The sequence below is a fragment of the Etheostoma cragini genome, chromosome 1 (genome assembly GCF_013103735.1).
Source record: "Etheostoma cragini isolate CJK2018 chromosome 1, CSU_Ecrag_1.0, whole genome shotgun sequence".
NCBI lineage: Eukaryota > Metazoa > Chordata > Actinopteri > Perciformes > Percidae > Etheostoma > Etheostoma cragini.
Genome location: NC_048407.1, coordinates 23,123,763 through 23,143,937, shown reverse-complemented (window position 1 = coordinate 23,143,937; position 20,175 = coordinate 23,123,763). Strand labels below are relative to the sequence as shown.

Sequence of the window (20,175 nt, the reverse complement as noted above, 5' to 3'; positions counted from 1 at the left end):
ATATATATATATATACTGATAGATGGATAGATAGATAGATAGATAGATGTAGATAGATGGCTAGATAGAGAGATAGATAGATAGGAAGAGTCGTGTGGCAGGGCCGCTGACTTGATGGATAAGACTCCCCCAGCAACAACAACACTGTGATGTCAGAAACTTGAGACTCGCATGTTCCCTCCCCATCTGAGCCACAAAGACCTGAGGCTGCCTACCTACCATCCTAGTCAGGAATGTAACAACTTACACCACCTGTTAGTCTCAATGTGTGACACAAACTTGTAGTATACCTGTGTTACAGTAGGCTATATGATAAAGCGTAAGATAAAAGATAGACAGTCAATTTAGTGAGAAAATATGTCAACATTTTTCATCTCATATTCTGCATGTTTCACACATCTGCTTGTTCCCATTAAGTAAAGCTGAATCAATTCATCAAGTATTTTGATCATTGATTACTTGATCAAGTCAATTTGCAAGCAAAATTGGCAAATATTACATGCTTTTTAAATGTGAAGATTTGCAGTTTTGTCATTTGTGATGAATTGTATTTGTAATGATGATGACCTGGCTTTTAAATTCTCACTTCATTGTTGTCACATTTAAAGGCTCGGTACACTATGACGTATCATGTTTAATGGACTTAAAACAAGCAAACAAACAAACAAAAAAACTGCATTTTGAACAAATCGCACACTCCATGATCCCTGAGATCCCTGCCCTGTGGCCCCCTGGGGGTCCTTGGCCTTTAGTTTGAGAACTAGTGGCCTCCAGCAGCAGGATTAGCCAAGCCAGCTGCCCAGAGAGACCCTGGGCCCTGGACGCTGACACCAGGCCTGACCTCAGGGTGGCTACTATCAGGGGCACTGAGGGGATTTGGACAGCACTTGGCATGCTGTTCATTCAGTTGGACAACTGTTGAGCCAGTGCAGATTTGTGCAGCGGTGTTCTTTGTATGTGTGTGTGTGTGTGTGTGTGTGTGTGTGTGTGAGCGTGCTTGTATGGTCAATTCTTTCCGGGGGTTAACTGCTGATCCAGTACAAATGGGAGGGGATGGGGGGTAGGGCTGAGGGCAGTCGTGTGCTCCTGGAACATCTGCCTCTGTATCTCCTGAGTCAAGCTTTGGTCAGGATTGGGGAGGAGGGGGGAGGCAACAGGGGGCAGAGACTCAAAGGGGAGGAGATGGAAGAGGAGAAAGAAGAGTAAGTGAGGAAGAAGTTCAAAAGATCCAACATGAATGGGCACAGACCCAAACCCTGAAAATGGGATGCTAGAATATATAAACCCCTTCCTACCTTTGGTCTTTTGTTCACATATAGAGGAGACACACAGGGGCTTGAATAAAGCATGTGTATACAGTATCTGTGTCCGGTACGTGGGCATTGTGTGTGTGTACACCTGCTGGTTGTAAAAACTATATTTTTCTCGAGTCAGTGTGTGAGTTTGATGGGACACATACTATACCATAGACCGTAAGGTATCAACTTAAAAAAAAAAAATCAAAGCACATTTTTATTTTGAAATACAAAACCTTATCTCAATTCCAGACTTCTTGCCAACAACATCTAGCAAGTCAGTATAAATTGGCAAAATACATGCAACAACCTATTTACTGGGACTTGCAATTCCAAAACAAGTTCCCATATAAAGCTAAGAAGACAATTAACAAACTGAAGTGAATGGGAAACCCAGATTACTATTTTCTCATTGTCCACTTATTGTCATGCCTTCCGGCTCTGTACACCAATTCATTCCTTTTTTCTATGCCAAATCTTTTGGCTCCGCAGCCCCCTGTTGTCCAACCATCTCACTGCTGGGTGACTATCTCCACTTCCTCCCAGACAAACCCATTATTAATAGAATTAATGTTGGATAAGAACAATATGTAAAGCTAAATTATCCATTAAGGACTTAATCTGTTGACAGATCACTTCACTATCAGACAACTTCCAACTGTATAGTATATATAACACATGTGCTTGTAGATGTTCTAAATCTAGTTATCTGTTCTGAAGTCCCAGTGCCCTCTTTTGTTTAGTACACTTTTTTAACGTTATGTTGATGTTCTGCTTTGTAAAGCATCATGTCTTGTTTACTTGCAAATACAAATAGCAATTTGGTCTTAGTATCAGGATATCAACATGGACCTAAACCTAAGAAATTACCTGAAGCTCTGCAGCATAACAGTTTTTGAACATGTAACTTTAAGACATGATAGCCAAGAGAAGAAGGTGTAAAGCATCTGGTTATTCAACATCTGCACATGTCTGGAGCCCTGTTTCCTAAAAGCCTTCTCAAGACTGAGGTGATCCCAACATATAGACTTAAAATGGAGCTACAATCAACATAGTCTCAGGTCTTTTTGGAACCACTGCACAAACCATTGACCAAGTTATATCTAAAACCCAAATGCTTATGGTCTTCATGACACCATTGGTCATAACTCTCCAGTTAAATTATTGGGGGCATATCTACCACATAGCTCCTCCCGCTTGAAGATCAGTTGACTGGGAGGGGTGGATTGTCCTCCCAGTCCACAGAGCATCTGGCTGAGGAACGACAGATGCTGACAGCTGGATTGACATCCAGCATATGTCCCTTTCTTTATTTCTGTTCCAATCGGACAATAGAGTGGAAGGGACGGGGGTGCTTTGTGTTGAGAAGGTAGACCTAATAGCTTGTGACTTTAGAAAAGAGCCCCCATTCTCCAGGAGAGCTTGGAGAGCAATTAGCCCGTCTCTGATCCTAGCCTGGGGAGTTATTATGAGCGGACTGAGCCCACAAAAAACACACTAAGATGTTTATTTTTTTCATTACCACATCATTACAATGATGATCTAAGATATTTTCCCAAATTTTGTTAAAAGGATGCATTTTATTTTTATGCATGCGTAGTCTTTTATATTTGGATTAATCACACAGATAACAAAGTTGCTTTGTTGTCTCCGTGCGCCGTTTTGCAGCGTGATGACGCCACGCGTAGATAATAGGAAGTAAGTTGAATTTACATCAAGTAAACGCTACACGGATAAACTGCTCACGTACATCGCAATTTTAAAGTCAGTATATACTATGTGAAGGAATACCATGGGGTGAAAGGATTTACAGACATAACTTAGTATAAGACGAGTTGGTTTGTAAGGACAGTTAACGCAGTCTCGTAATAAATGAGTTTGGCTAGAAGTCAGCTAAGCTAACTATTAGCATTCAGATCTATTCCCACTAACGTTAAACACTGACAACAGCTGAATAACCTGGCAAGCAGTCTCATCGTGTTTATCGTCCTGTAGCGATGTGAAACTTTTTTAATACTTCAAATATAAGATGTTACGAACAGGGCATGATTAAGCATCTTTCTAATATAACCTTAAAGTCATAACCGTTTCCAATGAATTCCCTGTGACTCCGTTTCTTTGTTTCTTCTCTGTAGAAATGGGTGTAAAAGGTCTTCAGTACTTTATGGACCGCTGCTGTCCAGAAGCCTGTGTGACTGTGAACCTGAGAGACATGGCCAGACAACATGTTGCCAAAAACCAGCAAGGTTGCACAACCACATATAACACTACCAGTTGAGTGCATGTCACTGTGCAACTAGTGTATGAAACAATACATTTTAATAGGAGCAGATAACAGTGTAGAGAGTCCTTTGACAGAGATGTTGTAATGTAATAATCAAAAGCACTTCAATATAACTCACAATATAATTGTTTATGGCACAATACCAGTGAAAGCATTTAAATGTTTGTCCAGTATTTCTAATTTTAAACCGATTTGTAGTTACATACACAACAATACCAACACTGCCGTTCACCTCAACATATTGCTAATAGTTTGAAAGATAACAGTAGTGCTAACAGGAATACAGAAAAAATGAAATCAGTGACAGCCAAGGCTAGCAGTCTGACTGGAAGCACTAAGGAGAACATGTTTTGTTTTGATGATCTAATAGATGTAGGCTTTGTAAACCAAAAGATTAATGAAGCAGGAAACTACACATGTCTTGACTACTACTGGGGAGGTGTCTTTTCATAGAGTGGGTTAACATGCAGGCCTGTTCTCTATTATGTTTCTGTTTTCACTCTGATTTAGACCCCACACTCGTTGTGGATGGTATGGCCTGCCTGCGCCACTGGTACTCATGTAAGGACTGGGTGTGTGGGGGGCAGTGGAGGGAATACATGGATGTGCTAAAGAGCTGGGTGGAGGCCTTCAACTCAGCAGGCATCAGACTTGTCTTCTTCTTTGATGGGGTTGTGGAAGAGCAGAAGAGACAGGAGTGGGTAAGTAAGGATACTCTGGGAACTTGTGGTGTTCAAATGTTTGAACTTGAATATGTTGAAAGTCAATCCACTACTGTGTTTAGAGTTCAGTGACACATTTTTTCCTGTAACACTAAAGTGTAAATGCTATTAATGTCACAGTCTTTAGAACATATAAACATGATTTACTGAACGTCTCCCGTATTGAGCTAAGTACTTGCAGAGCCTGGAGTTTACTCAACCGGTCATCTCTTCTGTCCACAGGTGAAGAGGAGACACAGAGTGAATGGGGAGGTTTCTAAAATGTTCCATTACCTGAAGGCACATGGAGAGCAGCCTGGTAAAGAGCTATTTTGTCTGCCTTCAGGTCTGGCATCATTCACACCCTTTGCTCTCAGGTCAGCATACAAATCAGATTATGATGCAGTAGCCCTCTTGTGCAAAATGTATACAAAATGTAATGTATGTCTCTGTCAGGTCATTGGGCCAGGAAGTGTTTTGCTCAGTGCGGGAGGCTGACTACGAGATTGCCAGCTATGCTCGTCAGCATGGCAGTATGGGAATTCTAGGACAGGATTCAGACTTTATCATATATGACAGGTTTGTTAAAATGATCATGTTGTTAATACTTTTGTACTTTGTTGGATTTTTTGCAGATATGTAGACTTGCACTACAGTACCTTCTGGTCAGTTAAAACCTTCTGATGAAATGGCTAACCACATCAGTACAAATCGATGTAGCTGTCTGGATTACATTTCACTGGAATTATACCTTGTACGATCTCATGTGATGAATAAACTGGATGTATTGATTGATTGATAGATTAATATATTCTATGGGAAATGTGGATAACATGCCTGATCTGAACATGTACTTTTATCTCTTAAAGTGCCCTCTACTTGTCTGTGGCAAAGCTGCGGATGGACAGCCTCACTACTGTCATGTACCACCGACAAAGGCTCTGCCAAACAATTGGATTGACTGTTACCCAGCTACCACTGCTGGCCTGTCTGCTTGGTAACGATGTGGTGTCACAGGAGCAGATGCAGCACATCAGGAACAACGCCATGGCAGCATACAGGTTTCTGGGGTTTTGCTTTTGGGTTTGCTCTCTTTTTGTATATGTTAAAATGTATACATTTTGAAATTTAATTTGTATTCTTATCCTCTTTGAGATAATTGTTAAATTTGTCATTGACTATATGTAATTATGGGAACACGAATATGGCATGCACTTATTCACACTTTTTTTTAATAAAAAGCACTCATCTTGTTAAAGTGAAGAAAAGGTCATTACATGACAACAATTTTATTGTGTCCCAGGATAAACAGTCCTGTACGTCACTCTGGTGCTCCTCAGGGGCAGATGGTGCTAGCTGTATCCCATTTTGTGAGCTCCTTGAGGGACAGAGAGGAGCAAGAGACTGGGCTTATCCCTCAGTCTCTGAATCTGTCAGCTCCTCAAAGAGAGCTACTAAAGAGGGGGGTTCACTCTTACTTACTCCCTGGACAAGAAGCTCTTCAGCAAGATGACATGTCTGCACTTCCCTCTGCCTCTGCCTTTGAGAAACATTTTAGTCCCCAAATATTAAAGGTATGTTCTGTACCTCATTCTGTTGTTTATGTTTTGAGAGTAACAAATTCCCTTTGGGCGTATTATGTTTTATTTTGTGGTATTCCCCAGGCGTGTAGAGAAAAGCATGTAGCAGCAGAAGGTTTCATGGTTTACAGTGTTGTGTTTGAGGGAGTCAATGAATGTAGCAACACTCTAGAGGACAAGGAGAACGCAGAGTTACTGCCTCAGGCCCTCGTCTACAAGCCCTGCAGACAACGCATCTATGGGCTCTTGCTTCTGCACGGGCATGATGGTAGGACAGTATACTTACTGGAGGTCATAAACACACACACACACACACACACACACACACACACACACACACACACACACACACCCACACCCACACCCACACACAGTCAGATCAGAAACAAAATATCTGATCATAAAGTCAGAAACAGACAAATGTAGGTCTGAAGGTAGACACCCACAAATTTGCAGAGAAGAGCCCATATTATGTCAATCATGTAGACTGTGCATATACACATGGACATACATTTACTGTACGCACACCTCAATCTATACTGAAGTTTAAAAATAAAGACAAGAATGTTTATACAAAAAACAAAAGTGCAAAGTCAATCCAAGTCTAACCTTAACTTTGCTTGTTTTCAGTCGGCAGTATTGACCTTCCAAGAATCAGGGAGTGGTTTGTCTACTCTGGAAACCCCCTTAAGGAACCTGACATGGTCAACCCTGTCCCACTTGGCTTCCCAGGTACTGTACCTTTTAGTTTATTCATATACTGGTCTCTGTATTCTTTGGCTCAGGTTACGACAAAAATCTGATTTAAATCTACAAACCCTGTTTCCAATGAAGTTGGGACGTTGTGTAAAATGTAAATAAATAAAGACGGAATCCTTTTCAACCTATTCAATTGAATACACTAAAAATACAAGATATTTAATGTTCAAACTGGTAAACTTTAATGTTTATTTCTCAAATATTTACTGATTTTGAATTTGATGCCTGCAACATGTTTCAGCAACCAGGATCAAGGGCTACAAAAAACTGGGAAAGTTGATCAATGCTCTAAAAACACCTGTTTAGAACTTTCCATCGGTGAAAAGGTTAATTGGGTAAAAGAAGCATTGCCAAAAGGCTCAGATTTTTACAAGCAAGGATGTGGCAAGGTTCACCCTTTTGTGAACAACTGCATGTGGAATTAGTCCAACAGTTTAAGAACAGTGTTTCTCAACATACAATTGCATGGAATTTAGGGATATCATCTACAGTCCAAGATCCACAGAAGCTGGAGAACTCTCTGCGTGTAAGCGGCTAGGCCAAAAACCAAACTTGAATGCCCTTGACCGTCGATCCCTCAGGTGGCACTGCATTAAAACTAACATCATTATGTAAAGGACGTTACCATGTGGGCTCAGGAACACTTCGGAAAACCATTGTTAGTTAAGACATACTAGACTGGCCTGCCTGCAGTCCCCATTTAAAATTTGGATTATAAAGCGCAAAATATGACAACAGAGACCCCGGACTGTTAAGCAACTGAAGTTGTACATTAACCAAGAGTGGAAATGAATTTAACCTATTGAGTGTTGTTAAAAGGAAAAGTGACGCAGTGGTAAACATGCCCCTACCCCACATATTTTTGCAACGGGTTGTACACATTATATTAAAAATGAGTTAATATTTGCAAAACAAAAAGTTTATGTTTGAACATTAAGTATATTGTCTTTGTAGTGCATTCAGTTGAATATAGGTTAAAAACCATTTGCAAATCTTTGTATTCTGTTTTCATTTCCGTTTTACACAACGTCCAAGTTTCATTGGAATTGAGGTTTGTAGTTACACCAGCGGATGCTAATTAAGAAGATGAGTAGATTTTTGGTTTGTATGTCATAGTTCTGTGTTGATTTTGTCTCACTTGAATGATAAACTGTGCCAGTCTATTGTACTTTAAGTTTACAAAGCTCCAAATCCTCTCACATTTCTTGTGACAAATGTCTTTGAGCATAGCCACACAGTATTTTTCTCTGTCTCAATGTGTAGGTGATCAGCCCAGTCTGGACTTCTTATGGTTCAGCACCAGTCCTGAAGTTTCTGCTCTTCGCCTGAAATCCTTCCTTTTAATTTTGGACTGCCAGGAGTACTCGGAGTTGTATGGGGCTATTGAAGACTCCCTTCTGGCTGCTCTCTGCTTGGTCACTTACATAGTCCTCCAGGTAGTGCTAACTCTTTCTTGTTTCTTTGAGTTAGTTAGTTTATTTAAGTTAGTTAGTCATTGGCTAGTAAGTTCAATGAGTTGAACAGAAAAAGGTGGAAACATTTTGTCTAGCTACATATAAACCTTTGAGAAAAGTACAAGCAGTTCAATGATTTAATTTTTGGGACTTATTTACACTCATATCTCATGAATCTTGTAAATGTATCAGCCTGTATTTATGTCAGCCAGTACAAGCATGACGAATTGAAAGTCCTTAATTTTATTTTTATCAAAAATACATGTTGATTGCCTCTGATCTTATACCAGTATGTATTCCAATACACCTTTCTCTTGAGTCGTGTTGGGTATGGGTACTTCACTGTGATTGATGTGACTGCTTAGCTTTTATTGAATAAGTTAAGCTGTTATATTTAGCAGATGAGCACAATGGCATCAGTGATAATAATGTAAGTGTATGGGTCGTAAAGATACACCTGGTGATTAATGTAAATAGAAAATGAAAGACCAAATGCATTTGGGGACATTTAAACACACAAATCAGCTTTTGATTTGGGTCTATAACATCAACAGCAATTATTCCGCTCTTTTGTCAACTTGGGATTTGTAGTTAAACATCACTTGTTGACAGTCTTTTTGTGTTGTTTTAAATGGCTTAATGGTTGCCACTATCACCCACTGGGTGCCCACTTTAGCCACAGACACTGGTTTCTGTAACCCCAGCTTTTGCGTCAACAACTGCTCTTACAACCACCCAGGGGCTTTGAATATCTTAGGAGCCATTTCTTATGGTTGTAAATCAAACAATAAACATAAGTGCAGTTTGTAATCCGGTTATAATGCCTTGTTTTTAATTTCAATTCCTCCAACACTGTGATCACTTTTCAAAGAGTGTGAAAAAACAGAGATTTGTCATTTCGGTTTGCATTGACGTCATCTGAGTAAGCTTAACACAAAAGAGGTCACATGATCACATTACCTGGATAAAGGTACATGCGTCATTTTGCAGAAGCTAAAACAAAAATTATAGAAATCTAGAATCATACGTTTTTCAACTTCATAACAAACAGATCTTCAAAAAATTATATCTCAAATGTTATCTTGAGTTTTATAGAAACTGCTTATAGTGGTCTGCTCACCCAACTTCTTTCTAACTTCTCACCTCCAGATTTTTTTTATTTTCAAACTTGTAGTCTTAAGCCCTAATCAAAATTGACATCAAGTGACATCACTTGAGGCAGTTATTTGGACTTCTTGCAGCTCCCTCTGGAGCCACAAAAGGGTTTAGATTTTACACATCCCCAATACCGGTAAAGTTAGACATGAGTTCCCCTTTAATGGCAAAAAAACATCTCTATTGGTATTTAATTTAAAAGCTGTAAAATGTCCTCTCCAACTGGACCCTAATGTCAAAATAGAAATGACTTTCACCCAGCAAGTTCATAACATCATTACAATTGAGCTGAGTTAAGTTACCAATAAAAAAAACAACACAGATCACTTTGCCATGAAGGAACTGTCTTGTTTTCTCAGTTTAATTTGAACTCCAAAGGACAACTGAAAAGCATGAAGTGTTGCCAGGGTCAAACATACGATCAGTGTAGTTTCAACAAACCAGCTAAATGAGGATGTTAACCCTACACCTTTGTAGGTTAGACCTATTTTCTACCAAATAATCTTACCTAACATAACTCAGACAGAAAGATGAACAGGCAGCCTTCCAGACAGATGCAGATTTTGGGAAAAGAGACAGACAGTTGGAGCAAATCCTTTAAATGAATGAAGGACCAATGGACAGACAGAAGAGCAGCTTGTTCGACGGCCCGTTAGAGTAGTCTGGCTGACAGACAACAGTAGCTGTTGTTGTCTGATCACTGCTGCATTCACATTCCCTCGTCACTCTTCCATTTAAATAGCTCCGGGGTTTGTTTGTTTTGTACACACAACTGGGCAGCCTTGCTCTGCATTCAGCATTGTTTCTTTCTCTGTTGAATTGTGGCACAGAGAGCAGACAAAACATACTGACCCATACAGAAGACACACTGGGATGTGATTGAATTGGCTAACCATATATTGTCTTCTGTGTGTGTGTGTTTGTGTGTTTTTTGTGTTTGTTTGTGTGTATGTTTTCAGGTACAAACATTGTCACAAGAGGACTTGGATGCTTACCTGAGTCAGGCTGTGTGTATGAGACTAAAATCCCCTCAGGAGCTTCAACAGATCAAGGTCAGCTACAAACACAAACGATCACATATTTTGTCTTCTGATTTTTACTCCCTTTGACCCATTGCACCCTAAAGTTGTTGAGTTTCATGCGGCAAGAAGACAATAGCCTCCGCAGTTGACAGTAAGAAGGCCTCTTGTTGCAAACACAGCTCAGAAAATGTTTCCAGTTATAGAAAGAGGAGAAAACACAAACTGCTGATTGTGTCTCCAGAAAGACAAACAAATAAACAAAACAAAGCACCCAAACAATTATGGTTGTGTTGCAGATAGTATTTTTGTATCATAGATTTTTACAAATCAGTTCACCGAGTTCAAAGTAAAAAAAAAAACACAAGTTTCAAGATTCCTTTTTTAAAATTGTAATATAAATGCAATAAATAATTTTTTTACAGACACAATCTGAACGCTGATGCTTTTTTGTGACATGCTGAAGACTTTTTTTTCCTTGTTATAGCTGATAATCAACTGTTAGGAAGTTCAGCTCTTCTTTATCCAGGAGACCAGACCAAATAACAGCTTCATTGTTTTTATCTTTTTAGGTTGCAGTATTTTAAATGATTACTGGTGCTATATTAAAGTACAAACAAATTAAAACTGCCTGTTGTAGATGTAGATGTAGGCTTAACATGTTACATCATCCTAATATTTTTCACAATTTTTACTAAATGCTTGATTTAATTGAAAACAGTAATTCATAGATTAATCAATAATGGTGATACTCAATTATTCAGTTCAGCCTCAGTCTTGACAGAAGTGTCACGGAAATCAGCGAGAAAGTATCATTACTTGTCTTCAGTGAGCTCGGTGGACATGACTTGTGAGCTCTAACAGATACGAGAATCCGAGAGTCGGCTATGCTTTCCCATTCTCTGGGAAAACGGCTGTCGCTCTTTGCTGCCTTGTTGTAGCCCCATTTATTTTTACTGCTTAATTACCATACTTATGTCAAGTAATTTGTATTTTTGCTGCTCGTCTGTTTTCTACACAATAATTAGGGCTGGGCGTTGATTTGAATATGCTGTCTGGGAGAAGTTCAGAGCCTCGTGATAGGGGTTAACTGAGTCACTAGTGTATGGAATAACTACACACACACTAGCTAAACATATGAATATACTTGCATAAACTCCCAGAGGTGGGTTAACACACAATCAATTTTTTCTATCTGTGTGTGTGTGTGTGTGTGTGTATGTGTGCGTGCGCGCAGAGTAACATGCTTCATTTAGCACATCACTGCACATGATCAAAACCAGCTTCTATATTTGTTTCCACGAATAAAACAAATAAATTAGAATAGCGCGCGTGTTCTACTGAGTGAAAATAAGTCACACCATTTGTATGTGTGTTCAGCGAAAGGGATTGTGGTTAGGTTTTGAGATGCGTTAGTTTCATTGCAACATTCCTCCCCATGGGATTTTGTGTGTGTGTATGCGTATGCGTGCGTGCGTGCGTGCATGTGCACGTGCGTGTGTGTGTGTGTGTGTGACAGAGAGAGTGTTGCTGCTGGCGACAGTCGCCTGTCTGTCCTGGCTGACGCTCACCACATGGAGCTATTTACACCAAGCACACTCCACCCCACTGGACACACACAAACACACACACACACCCGTTTCTGTCTTTGTTCTTATTTAATTCTACTTGATACTCTCGACCACTTTCTCTTTTTCTGTCTCTCTTCACGTTGCTCTTTATCTCTTTTTTTCTTCCTTTCTTTTTTGTGTTGGTGTGCTCCTTCAAGCTTTTGTGTCTCTGTGTTCAGTGATTCATTGTTTTCAGAAGGTGAAGCTGTGTTTGACTGGAAGCAGGTGGCAGGTGTGTGTGTGTGTGTGTGTGTGTGTGTGTGTGTGTGTGTGTGTGTGTGTGTGTGTGTGTGTGTGTGTGTGTGTGTGTGTGTGTGTGTGTGTGTGTGTGTGTGTGTGTGTGTGTGTGTGTGTGTGTGTGTGTGTGTGTGTGTGTGTGTGTGTGTGTGTGTGTGTGTGTGTGTGTGTGTGTGCGTGCGCGTGTGTGTGTGTCACAATCACTGTTATCAGTGTATCTGCTAGAGGACAGGTGAGAGCAGAAAGCACACACAGAGAACATCTGCCTCCTGTTATTGACTGCTGTTGTCACAGTTAACTCGTTCTCCGTTTCTGCAGCATTCTCTTCTTATTTTATTGTCCTCCAGTTTTGTCTTTCTTCTCGCTCTCTGGTGCTACCTTTTATGGTGTTTTTCAGCAAACAACATAACCTTCGTCCTGTTTTTTCTTTAATGGCTCAACTCAAACCAGCATAACAGTATCCATTGTTAAAAGAATATTTACACAAGCACTTATTTTGTAGAAACATAAAACATGTGAAGAAAATTTTTCTCTTATAATACATTTAGCCAGTTACTGCTTTTGAGACAACATTTAAAGAGTTCTTTATCCAAATGTGGGTTGAAAAGGATATTTTTCTGGCTTGCTGACTCACTATTTATATAATTATTTGTGGATTGGAACACTTTACTTGATACAACATAGGAACTTGTGGAACATTACATTAAGAAAAATATTGATCTAAAATGTTTTTACCATTTTCATATTTTCTCCTGTCTTTAGTCACAATATGAAGTGTAACTTTTCTTTTTTTTAAGTTTAAAGACTCATTCAAATGCCACATATACTGCATCATTTTACACACATATTAGTGGGGAACTTTGTTGCGGTGATCAAATCCAGGCAAAGAAGTTTTACTGTCAAATATAGAAACCCCTCTAGCCAATCAATTTCACCCAGCTATCTAGATAGCAAGGGATCTGAGTCTTTATTAATTGTTTGATTTATGTGTCATGATCAGATAAGGTTATGCAAATTGGGGTTGGGAAAAAACCAATTATTTTAGCAGCTGTGAGTTTGATCTTCAGATTCTGTTTTACAGATAGTGACACTAAGCATATTGAATAAACACATCGCTCTTTACAGCAAGACTGTTTAAATGATACTTTGCTACGCTATATGATGATATTTGAAGTGTTTTGATTGAAACTACAGTTGTTATGGAGGCCTCAACCTCCACTTTTTACCTTTTCCAATTAAAATCAGTTCAACGAGCTTTGTTGATGTGATTTTCATGACAAATATGTCAAGATATGTTCTTACACTTTAAGTTTTATTTGAAGTTAAGTATGACCTACTGGCAGCTCAAAAGAGAGTCACTGTCGCTGCAGTCATCGTTGTCTCATCTTTAAAGTAGATATTCCAAAGTATCGAGCCTCATGATGATGATATACTGTCGACCAACTGTAAAACCAAATTTGTTTTCCTCCTCCATTCTCAGCTGCCTTTCCTCTCCAGTCGTGCAGTGCAGCTGGGATCCCTCTACGTCCGAGGACTAAACCACCTGCTGGGTGCTAACTGTGCCAGTGGCTGCCCGCTGCCCAGTGCTGCCTTGATGCCTTGGCACAGCTTCGATGGACGACTGTTCCACTCAAAGTACCTGCTGGCACATAGCGGCACAGAGAAGACTGTGTTGCTGGACAGCGATGTAAGTGGAGACGGAAAAAGAGAAAGGTGTTTGTGTGTGTGTGTGTGTGTGTGTGTGTGTGTGTGTGTGTGTGTGTGTGTGTGTGTGTGTGTGTGTGTGTGTGTGTGTGTGTGTGTGTGTGTGTGTGTGTGTGTGTGTGTGTGTGTGTGTGTGGTGGGGGGGGGGATTTTGAGAAAAGGAAAAATATATAAAGTTGTATTCTGTTGCAAGTGCTTGTTTCTTTGTATGATTCTATTTTTACCATGTATGAACACTAAAAGCATGACTTTGAGACGTGTAATCTTATTGTCTGCCTTTCACTTCAGGCGTCCTGTTTGTCTCTGTTTCTCTGCCTGAGAGAGAAACTTACAGAAACCTGCAGGAAGCGAGGCAGAGTTCTGCAGTCCAGACCCTATGTGCCAGAACATAGGCATAAAACCACACCAGGTAAGCCATAAGGCTGATTCACATGTCTTTATCTATGGTCCTTATAGAGACCTGACTTTCACAGATTTTCAGTTCATGTGAACCCTTTCTTTTCACTTGCGACCGGTGTTGTTTGTGACGGATTGTCATCATCTTAGGGCAGGGCCATCAACAGCGCTGTTTGTCTAAGTTTTGTCTGTAAAGATGTAGCTGTACATATATGTTTATACAGTATAGAGCAGTAGCTCGGTCAACAGGGAGTTGAGTTGGGTTGAACCAGAGGGTCGGTGGTTCAAGTCCCCAAATGAACCAGTATGGTGGTGGACTGGTAGCTGGGGTGGAGCCAGTTCACCTCCTGCAAGACACCGAATCCCCAACTGCTGGGGGCGCCTTTCCCTAGGCAGCCCCCTCACTCTGACATCTCCATTCAGTGCATGTATACACATTGAGCATGTGTGTGTAATTTAGGCCTTTGTGTAATAACAATAGAGTGCAAATTATAATTCCCCCTGTGTATATATATATATAGTATACAATATTATTATTATTATTATTATACATTACATATTTATAAATGACACAGTAACCCACATACTTAATCAAAAACAAAAGAATAGTAACGATTAAAGTATGGCAAATCTGTCTTTAAATTTGCCAAATTTTGTACTGTTTCAAATTGATCTTTCATTAGGATCATTTCTATTTGAAATGATGAAGGAACTTGCAAATGACAAGGTAGTACAAAATGTAAACCGTACTTTGGTGTTTGTCATTTTTTACTCTGTACTTCAGCTCTTGGTTGAGATGCTGTGTATGTTCATAAGTTATCAAAGCCATAAGTGATGTTTTCTGCGTCCTTACTCTTACTCAACACTCACTCTGTCTGTGAATGTTGGTTCTGTGTTGTTTTGTTTAACATAATTATGTTGCTATTTTGGCAAGGACTCTTTGGAAAAAGGGTTTTTGATATTGTGCTCGTGACCATCCTGGTTAAATACAGGTCAGAGACGGAAAAACATTTTGACCTGAATTAAGAAATGTTTCTAGGGCACCCTGGTGGCCCCTGGTTAAGATGAGTTCCGTAAAACCAAAATGTCCTTGGTGTATTATCTGGCTATGGACCTGTGTGTCCCATGTCACATTGCTCTTTGTCTTCCCGTGTTTCTTTTGTATACTGTAAAACCTCCAATAAATTGGCAAAAATGCCCCCCAAAAAATATAATAGTAATGTTATGATATCTGTATTATTTTAAGTGGCCGTAGTAGTTCCGTATTTATGTTTTGGAGCTAGTCTTTTTTTCTAATCACTGTCCAAAGTAAGCACAACTTGTTGTTTTACAAAGTATGTAAAAACTGATGAAAATACTGGAGCCAAACAGAGAAGCAGCATTTTAATCTGACAGTTCATCTGTGGTTGTAGTTCTCTGGTGCCCCTCACCAAACCACATTACCCAGAGGGCCACGCTGTAACGAGCTCCATGTGTGCTGCGGCCTTAATGCATATACCTCCGTGTGTGTGTGCTCACGCACACGCACACATGCACGTTTGGATTCGAGACTTGCTTTGTCAGTGCACTACTAATAGTAGGTTTCTGTTTATAGGCTCAGAGAGCTCTATTTTAAGACACACAACAAGACTAACTGATTACAGACCTCTCTATTCTGTCTCTCCTCTCTCTGTGCTCCCCTTCCCCTCAGTCATTCCCCTCTAAGTCCTCTTCCTTTATTTGTCTTTACTTTTTTCTTCACCCTCTCTCTGTTTCTCTTCTTTGTTTCTTATTGTTCTCTTTCTGATGCTGTGTGCAGAGCCTTGACACTCTCTAAACGCCTTTCCAGCTCATTATACACAGATTTTTTAGACATATGTACCCTCTTACACCAGTACTATTTTGTTTTCTGTTAATGTGACCGGTGTGTGTTATGCCCCTCGCTGCAGTGTTAGGCTAAGTTGAGCTCCATGTTGGTACAAGACTTGTCCAGCTCAGTGGTCAATCTCAGAAGACAACTCAGCTGTAGCTCATAAAACGTGAACCCGTAGTTCTTTTTGCGACCGTTTCTCTGCCTGCCATGTTGGCGCAGAGTCTTCAAATTGCGCCGAACTGTCTGCGTTTTGCCCAAGTCAACCCTTGTGGGTCTCACAAGGATGTTTCTGGTTTTATAGATGGAAGGTTATACACTCTTTATACCTCAGTGTTTCATTTCTGCCAGACGCAGACACCAATCATTACTACAGAACTGTGGGGATACCGTGTGTGTGTGTGTGTGTGTGTGTGAGAGAGTGAGAGTAAGAATGTGTGTGCGTGAGAGTAGTGGTGGCGCTATGTGGTATCGTTGAGGGCTTGGTTTGGTTTTTGTTTGGAATCACGCCTGATGTTTAGTCTCCTCAGCAAATATCTCCTCTGCCCTCCTGCCTGTACAATCACACTCCAACAGTGAGCTGCTCTCCCGCGTCTCCTACGTTTATTTCTAAAACGACAAAAAGTCAATTAAAATAACTTCTGTTCAGATTGGATCCCATTTGTAGAGAGCATTTTACTTTGACTGAGAGAAGTGATGTACCTCTTTCCTCTAATCTATCCTGTGATAGTGTTAATTTAATGAAACTTCCTTTAAATCTCCTCTGACATAGGAAGAACATATAATCTCTTATTTTATTTGTCTCCCTATTTTGGTTTAATTTCAATTCCCAGTCTGAGAAACTAAAACCTTTCCAGAAGACATTCCAACCTCAGAAACAGACCTTAAAAAAAGTTTAGGTGCTTGTGGCCTGCCCTACACAAAGACTTCTGCATGGCATGCTTTCAAGTGCTTTTTTCTGTACTTTCACACTCCGTGAGTGGATCAACGGTAGGATGGCGGCCGGATTTGGCCTAGCAGGCTACAGCTCCATTTTGGAAAGGTCTAAAGTTGGACTTGGTATTTTTTTTCAAGCACTTTGTAATTGTCTTGAAATCTGCCACATCTGTCAAAGTTTCTCATGTGAAAAGTGTGTCACAAGCTTTCCTGAAAGAAAGAATAGTTTTAAATGGTAGCTAAACAGGATGTATAAAGAAATTTAACTTGTTGTGTCTGTTAATCGATTTTTTTAGCAGTAGTAGAGCAACAGACCATAAATACAAAACATATGTTTCATCTTATTTGGAGTTTTTTATTTGTTCGCTGACAGTTGACATTTACGAAAAGGAGATCTGTAGGCATTCAGTTTCATGAAACTTATTTTTCTCTGAATAATTCGGCTTTCAACACTGGCGGCGTTTGTCAGACTTGATGAGTGTTCATGTCCTTGATATGGCATTTGTGATTTTTGGGCTGTTCTGTGGGTAGATTTGAAATAATTGCGGACAGACTTTAAAGGGGTGTGTGTGTGTGTATGTGTGGGTGTTGATGCTTTTTGCACAAAAGTGGGGCATTTAACTTCAACAAAGTCAGACTTAACGTATTGGTTCCATTACTCTATGCCCACAACTTTACACAACTTTTTTATTTCCCTCTCCCCGCTCTCATCGGCATCAGTTATGGCTGCTCAGCACCTTGTCTATAACGAGGACATTTCATTTTTGTGATTGTTCAGGTGCCGCCGGAAGTTCCTCTGTAACAGCTGGATGTGTAAATAGGAAACAGTTTGCCATATCAACTTCAAATGAAATGGCATGTCAATGTTGTGTGCACATCTGCTGCCTTTAAGTTAAAAAAATGGTCGCTACAGGTTTAAGCACCAAACGATTCGGTTTAAGTATGTCTCTGTAACAGAACATTTTTTCAAGACTGAATAAGTTAAAGTTAAAAGTTTAACACCCAATAACTCAAGTAGCTGCTTCATCTGGGTGTTGTTTAATCAGATTTGACTGCCAGTGGCCAGTTTTGATCATGGCACAGAAATACCCAATACCAGACCTTTCTGTTAGAGCTTGTTGCACTTCAAACCAGTGAGACGATCACGGACAGAACACAACATACAGAAATGTCTTAGGTGAAATTACTGAAATTGTTATTATAGTTGATGTAGGTCTCATCGCTCATTGTAACAAAATACGTTTTCCTTTCCTTTATCAGTATTACATTTCTTACTTTTAGGTGGTGTTCAAAACTGGAGGGAAAGAGGAGAGATGACAGAAGACCATCGACATGGAGCAGGATGGAGGGAGAGAGGGGAGGCAAGGGGATACCCTAGAGAATCTGATAACACAGAGAGACTGTGGGAGAGAGGAGGAGGGATAAGAGGAGGACATTTCCGTCCTCATCCTCATCCAAACTGCCATGATGGAGGACCCCAGGACATGAGCCGTCCTCCAAATTGTTCCAGAGGTTCATCATACCGCAACAGAGGCAGATACCAGCTGTCTCCGAGGTAACACCAGTGTGGAACAAGATGTTCCTCTTCTCAAATGTTTCTTCGGTTCTTAGCTCTATATTGTCACATTTCATCCTGTCCTTTCAGATGGTCGCATCCTTCTGCACCAGGAACATAACTCTACCCCGGACAGAGAGGAGTGAAGAGAAGAGGAGGATTAAAGGAGTGGATTTAAGAAGATGGGAAAGACATGATAAAAAGAGCAAAGGAATCAAATTTCTCTGAACAAACTGATTAGTGAATTAACCGTCAGAAATGTTTGTCTAAAAGATGCAGTAAATTGAAAAATGGGGATTAAGACGAGGCAGAATGAAGAGATTAGGAGCACATCCTTTAAATTGCCAGTTTAACCCGAATTTGTCTTTTTGTGTCTCCCAAAATAATCCTATTGACATAATGGGTAGTAAAGACTTGAAAAGTCAATCGTTTTAAAGCCTCTCCTTCATCTCAGGGCAACTTACCTGTCTCACTGTTACAGAAAATGAACAGTACGCATGATCACTCACCAAACAAACACAGAAATGAGCAACTTCAAACATACACTGAGAAGTGGATTAATAGTTTATCCTCAAGCCTGTTATCACCTCTTATCTTTTGACAATAAAAGGACAAAGATCTTAAAAGCTGTGTGTGTCCAACTGCTTAATCCTTTAAAGGTTTTAACTACAAAAACAGTGATGCTGGTATCAAATATCGGCTGAAATAGGACATCAGTACAGCAGATTTATACATTTCTGTAAAGTGATACTAAGAACCGTTTGTGACATGACAAACAAAACATGAGGTAACTTGAGTTTGTACTTTTTTCATTCACAGAAGAATCTGAGTTGTCTGTAAGAGGTACCAACCTGTATGCTAAACTATTGTTTAACAGTTTAACATACATACAAACGTGTCTACCACTGTATAGCCTTTACAGTGATTTCCTGTAGCACCGTGATAAGTCGTAAAAAATCCATCAAAGGAAAAGGATGCAGAGAAGGTTCCACAGCCACAAAGGGCTCTCATTCCTGTGTGTGTGTGTGGGGGTGTGTGTAGAAGCAGAGCAGTAAAAAATTTGTGAGTATGATTTTCTCAACAAATAAGAGGAAATCAGATTGTTGATACAGTGATGGTGAGACTGTGTTATGCGTGACAGAGCTGAGAGTTACATCGGTTTCCCTCCTGTACTTTAATGATACACTTATTACACATGGCCAGATACAGGCTGCTACAAGCAATATGTCTTACATGGACTGAAGATACATGCTTATCATTATCACTCCGGTTTGATCCTAAAACAAATGAATGCCAACAATGATGGAGGACCGAAGACTTTTAAAAACCACATAGTACAAAGACAGTGTTTGTGATAGTAATCTTTTGTATTGTGTTACTGTGTTGTTATGTTTTTAGGGATATTTAATAGTTTTTTACAATTGTATGTAGAGACATGCAGTGAGGGCTAAAGCTATTGAAGGTTTGCACAGCTTGCCTAGATGTACCGTTGTGTGAGGCTTTGTTTCCCTGATTTTGTTAACAGAGATGGAGATTGCAAAGTTAACATGACCTATAGACTTACAATGAACCAAATTTGTAATTTAATGTGACGGCATTCAATTCACATTGAGTTGCTGAGGAAGAGTCACAGTAATGCTG

The 20,175-nt window shown here is 39.9% G+C and overlaps 1 protein-coding gene across 4 annotated transcripts; it reads left to right on the top strand.

Annotated features, from left to right (window-relative positions):
- The first annotated feature begins 2,953 nt into the window (after positions 1-2,953).
- fam120b (family with sequence similarity 120B) lies at positions 2,954-19,162 on the top strand. Of its 4 annotated transcripts, none has more exons than XM_034874309.1 (15): positions 2,954-3,059; positions 3,431-3,541; positions 4,090-4,280; positions 4,524-4,657; positions 4,737-4,859; positions 5,150-5,341; positions 5,584-5,854; positions 5,945-6,128; positions 6,491-6,592; positions 7,883-8,055; positions 10,188-10,280; positions 13,575-13,781; positions 14,087-14,207; positions 18,261-18,534; positions 18,625-19,162. In XM_034874309.1, exons 2-15 carry the CDS (start codon positions 3,433-3,435, stop codon positions 18,653-18,655), a joined length of 2,205 nt encoding a protein of 734 aa, XP_034730200.1. In that variant the 5' UTR covers positions 2,954-3,059; positions 3,431-3,432; the 3' UTR covers positions 18,656-19,162. The 4 variants fall into 4 exon arrangements, with proteins under 4 accessions (XP_034730200.1, XP_034730191.1, XP_034730209.1 ...); XM_034874300.1 differs by having other exon boundaries at positions 3,431-3,568; XM_034874318.1 differs by lacking the exon at positions 2,954-3,059 and having other exon boundaries at positions 3,493-3,579.
- Positions 19,163-20,175: the final 1,013 nt, after the last annotated feature.

What these genes read in the sequence shown, in the direction of transcription:
- fam120b (XM_034874300.1), top strand. Translation starts at nt 3,433, where the DNA reads ATGGGTGTAAAAGGTCTTCAGTACTTTATGGACCGCTGCTGTCCAGAA. An exon ending in GCTTCTGCACGGGCATGATG is followed by an intron (nt 6,129 to 6,490) that starts GTAGGACAGTAT and finishes GCTTGTTTTCAG; the next exon opens with TCGGCAGTATTGACCTTCCA. An exon ending in TAGGCATAAAACCACACCAG is followed by an intron (nt 14,208 to 18,260) that starts GTAAGCCATAAG and finishes TCTTACTTTTAG; the next exon opens with GTGGTGTTCAAAACTGGAGG.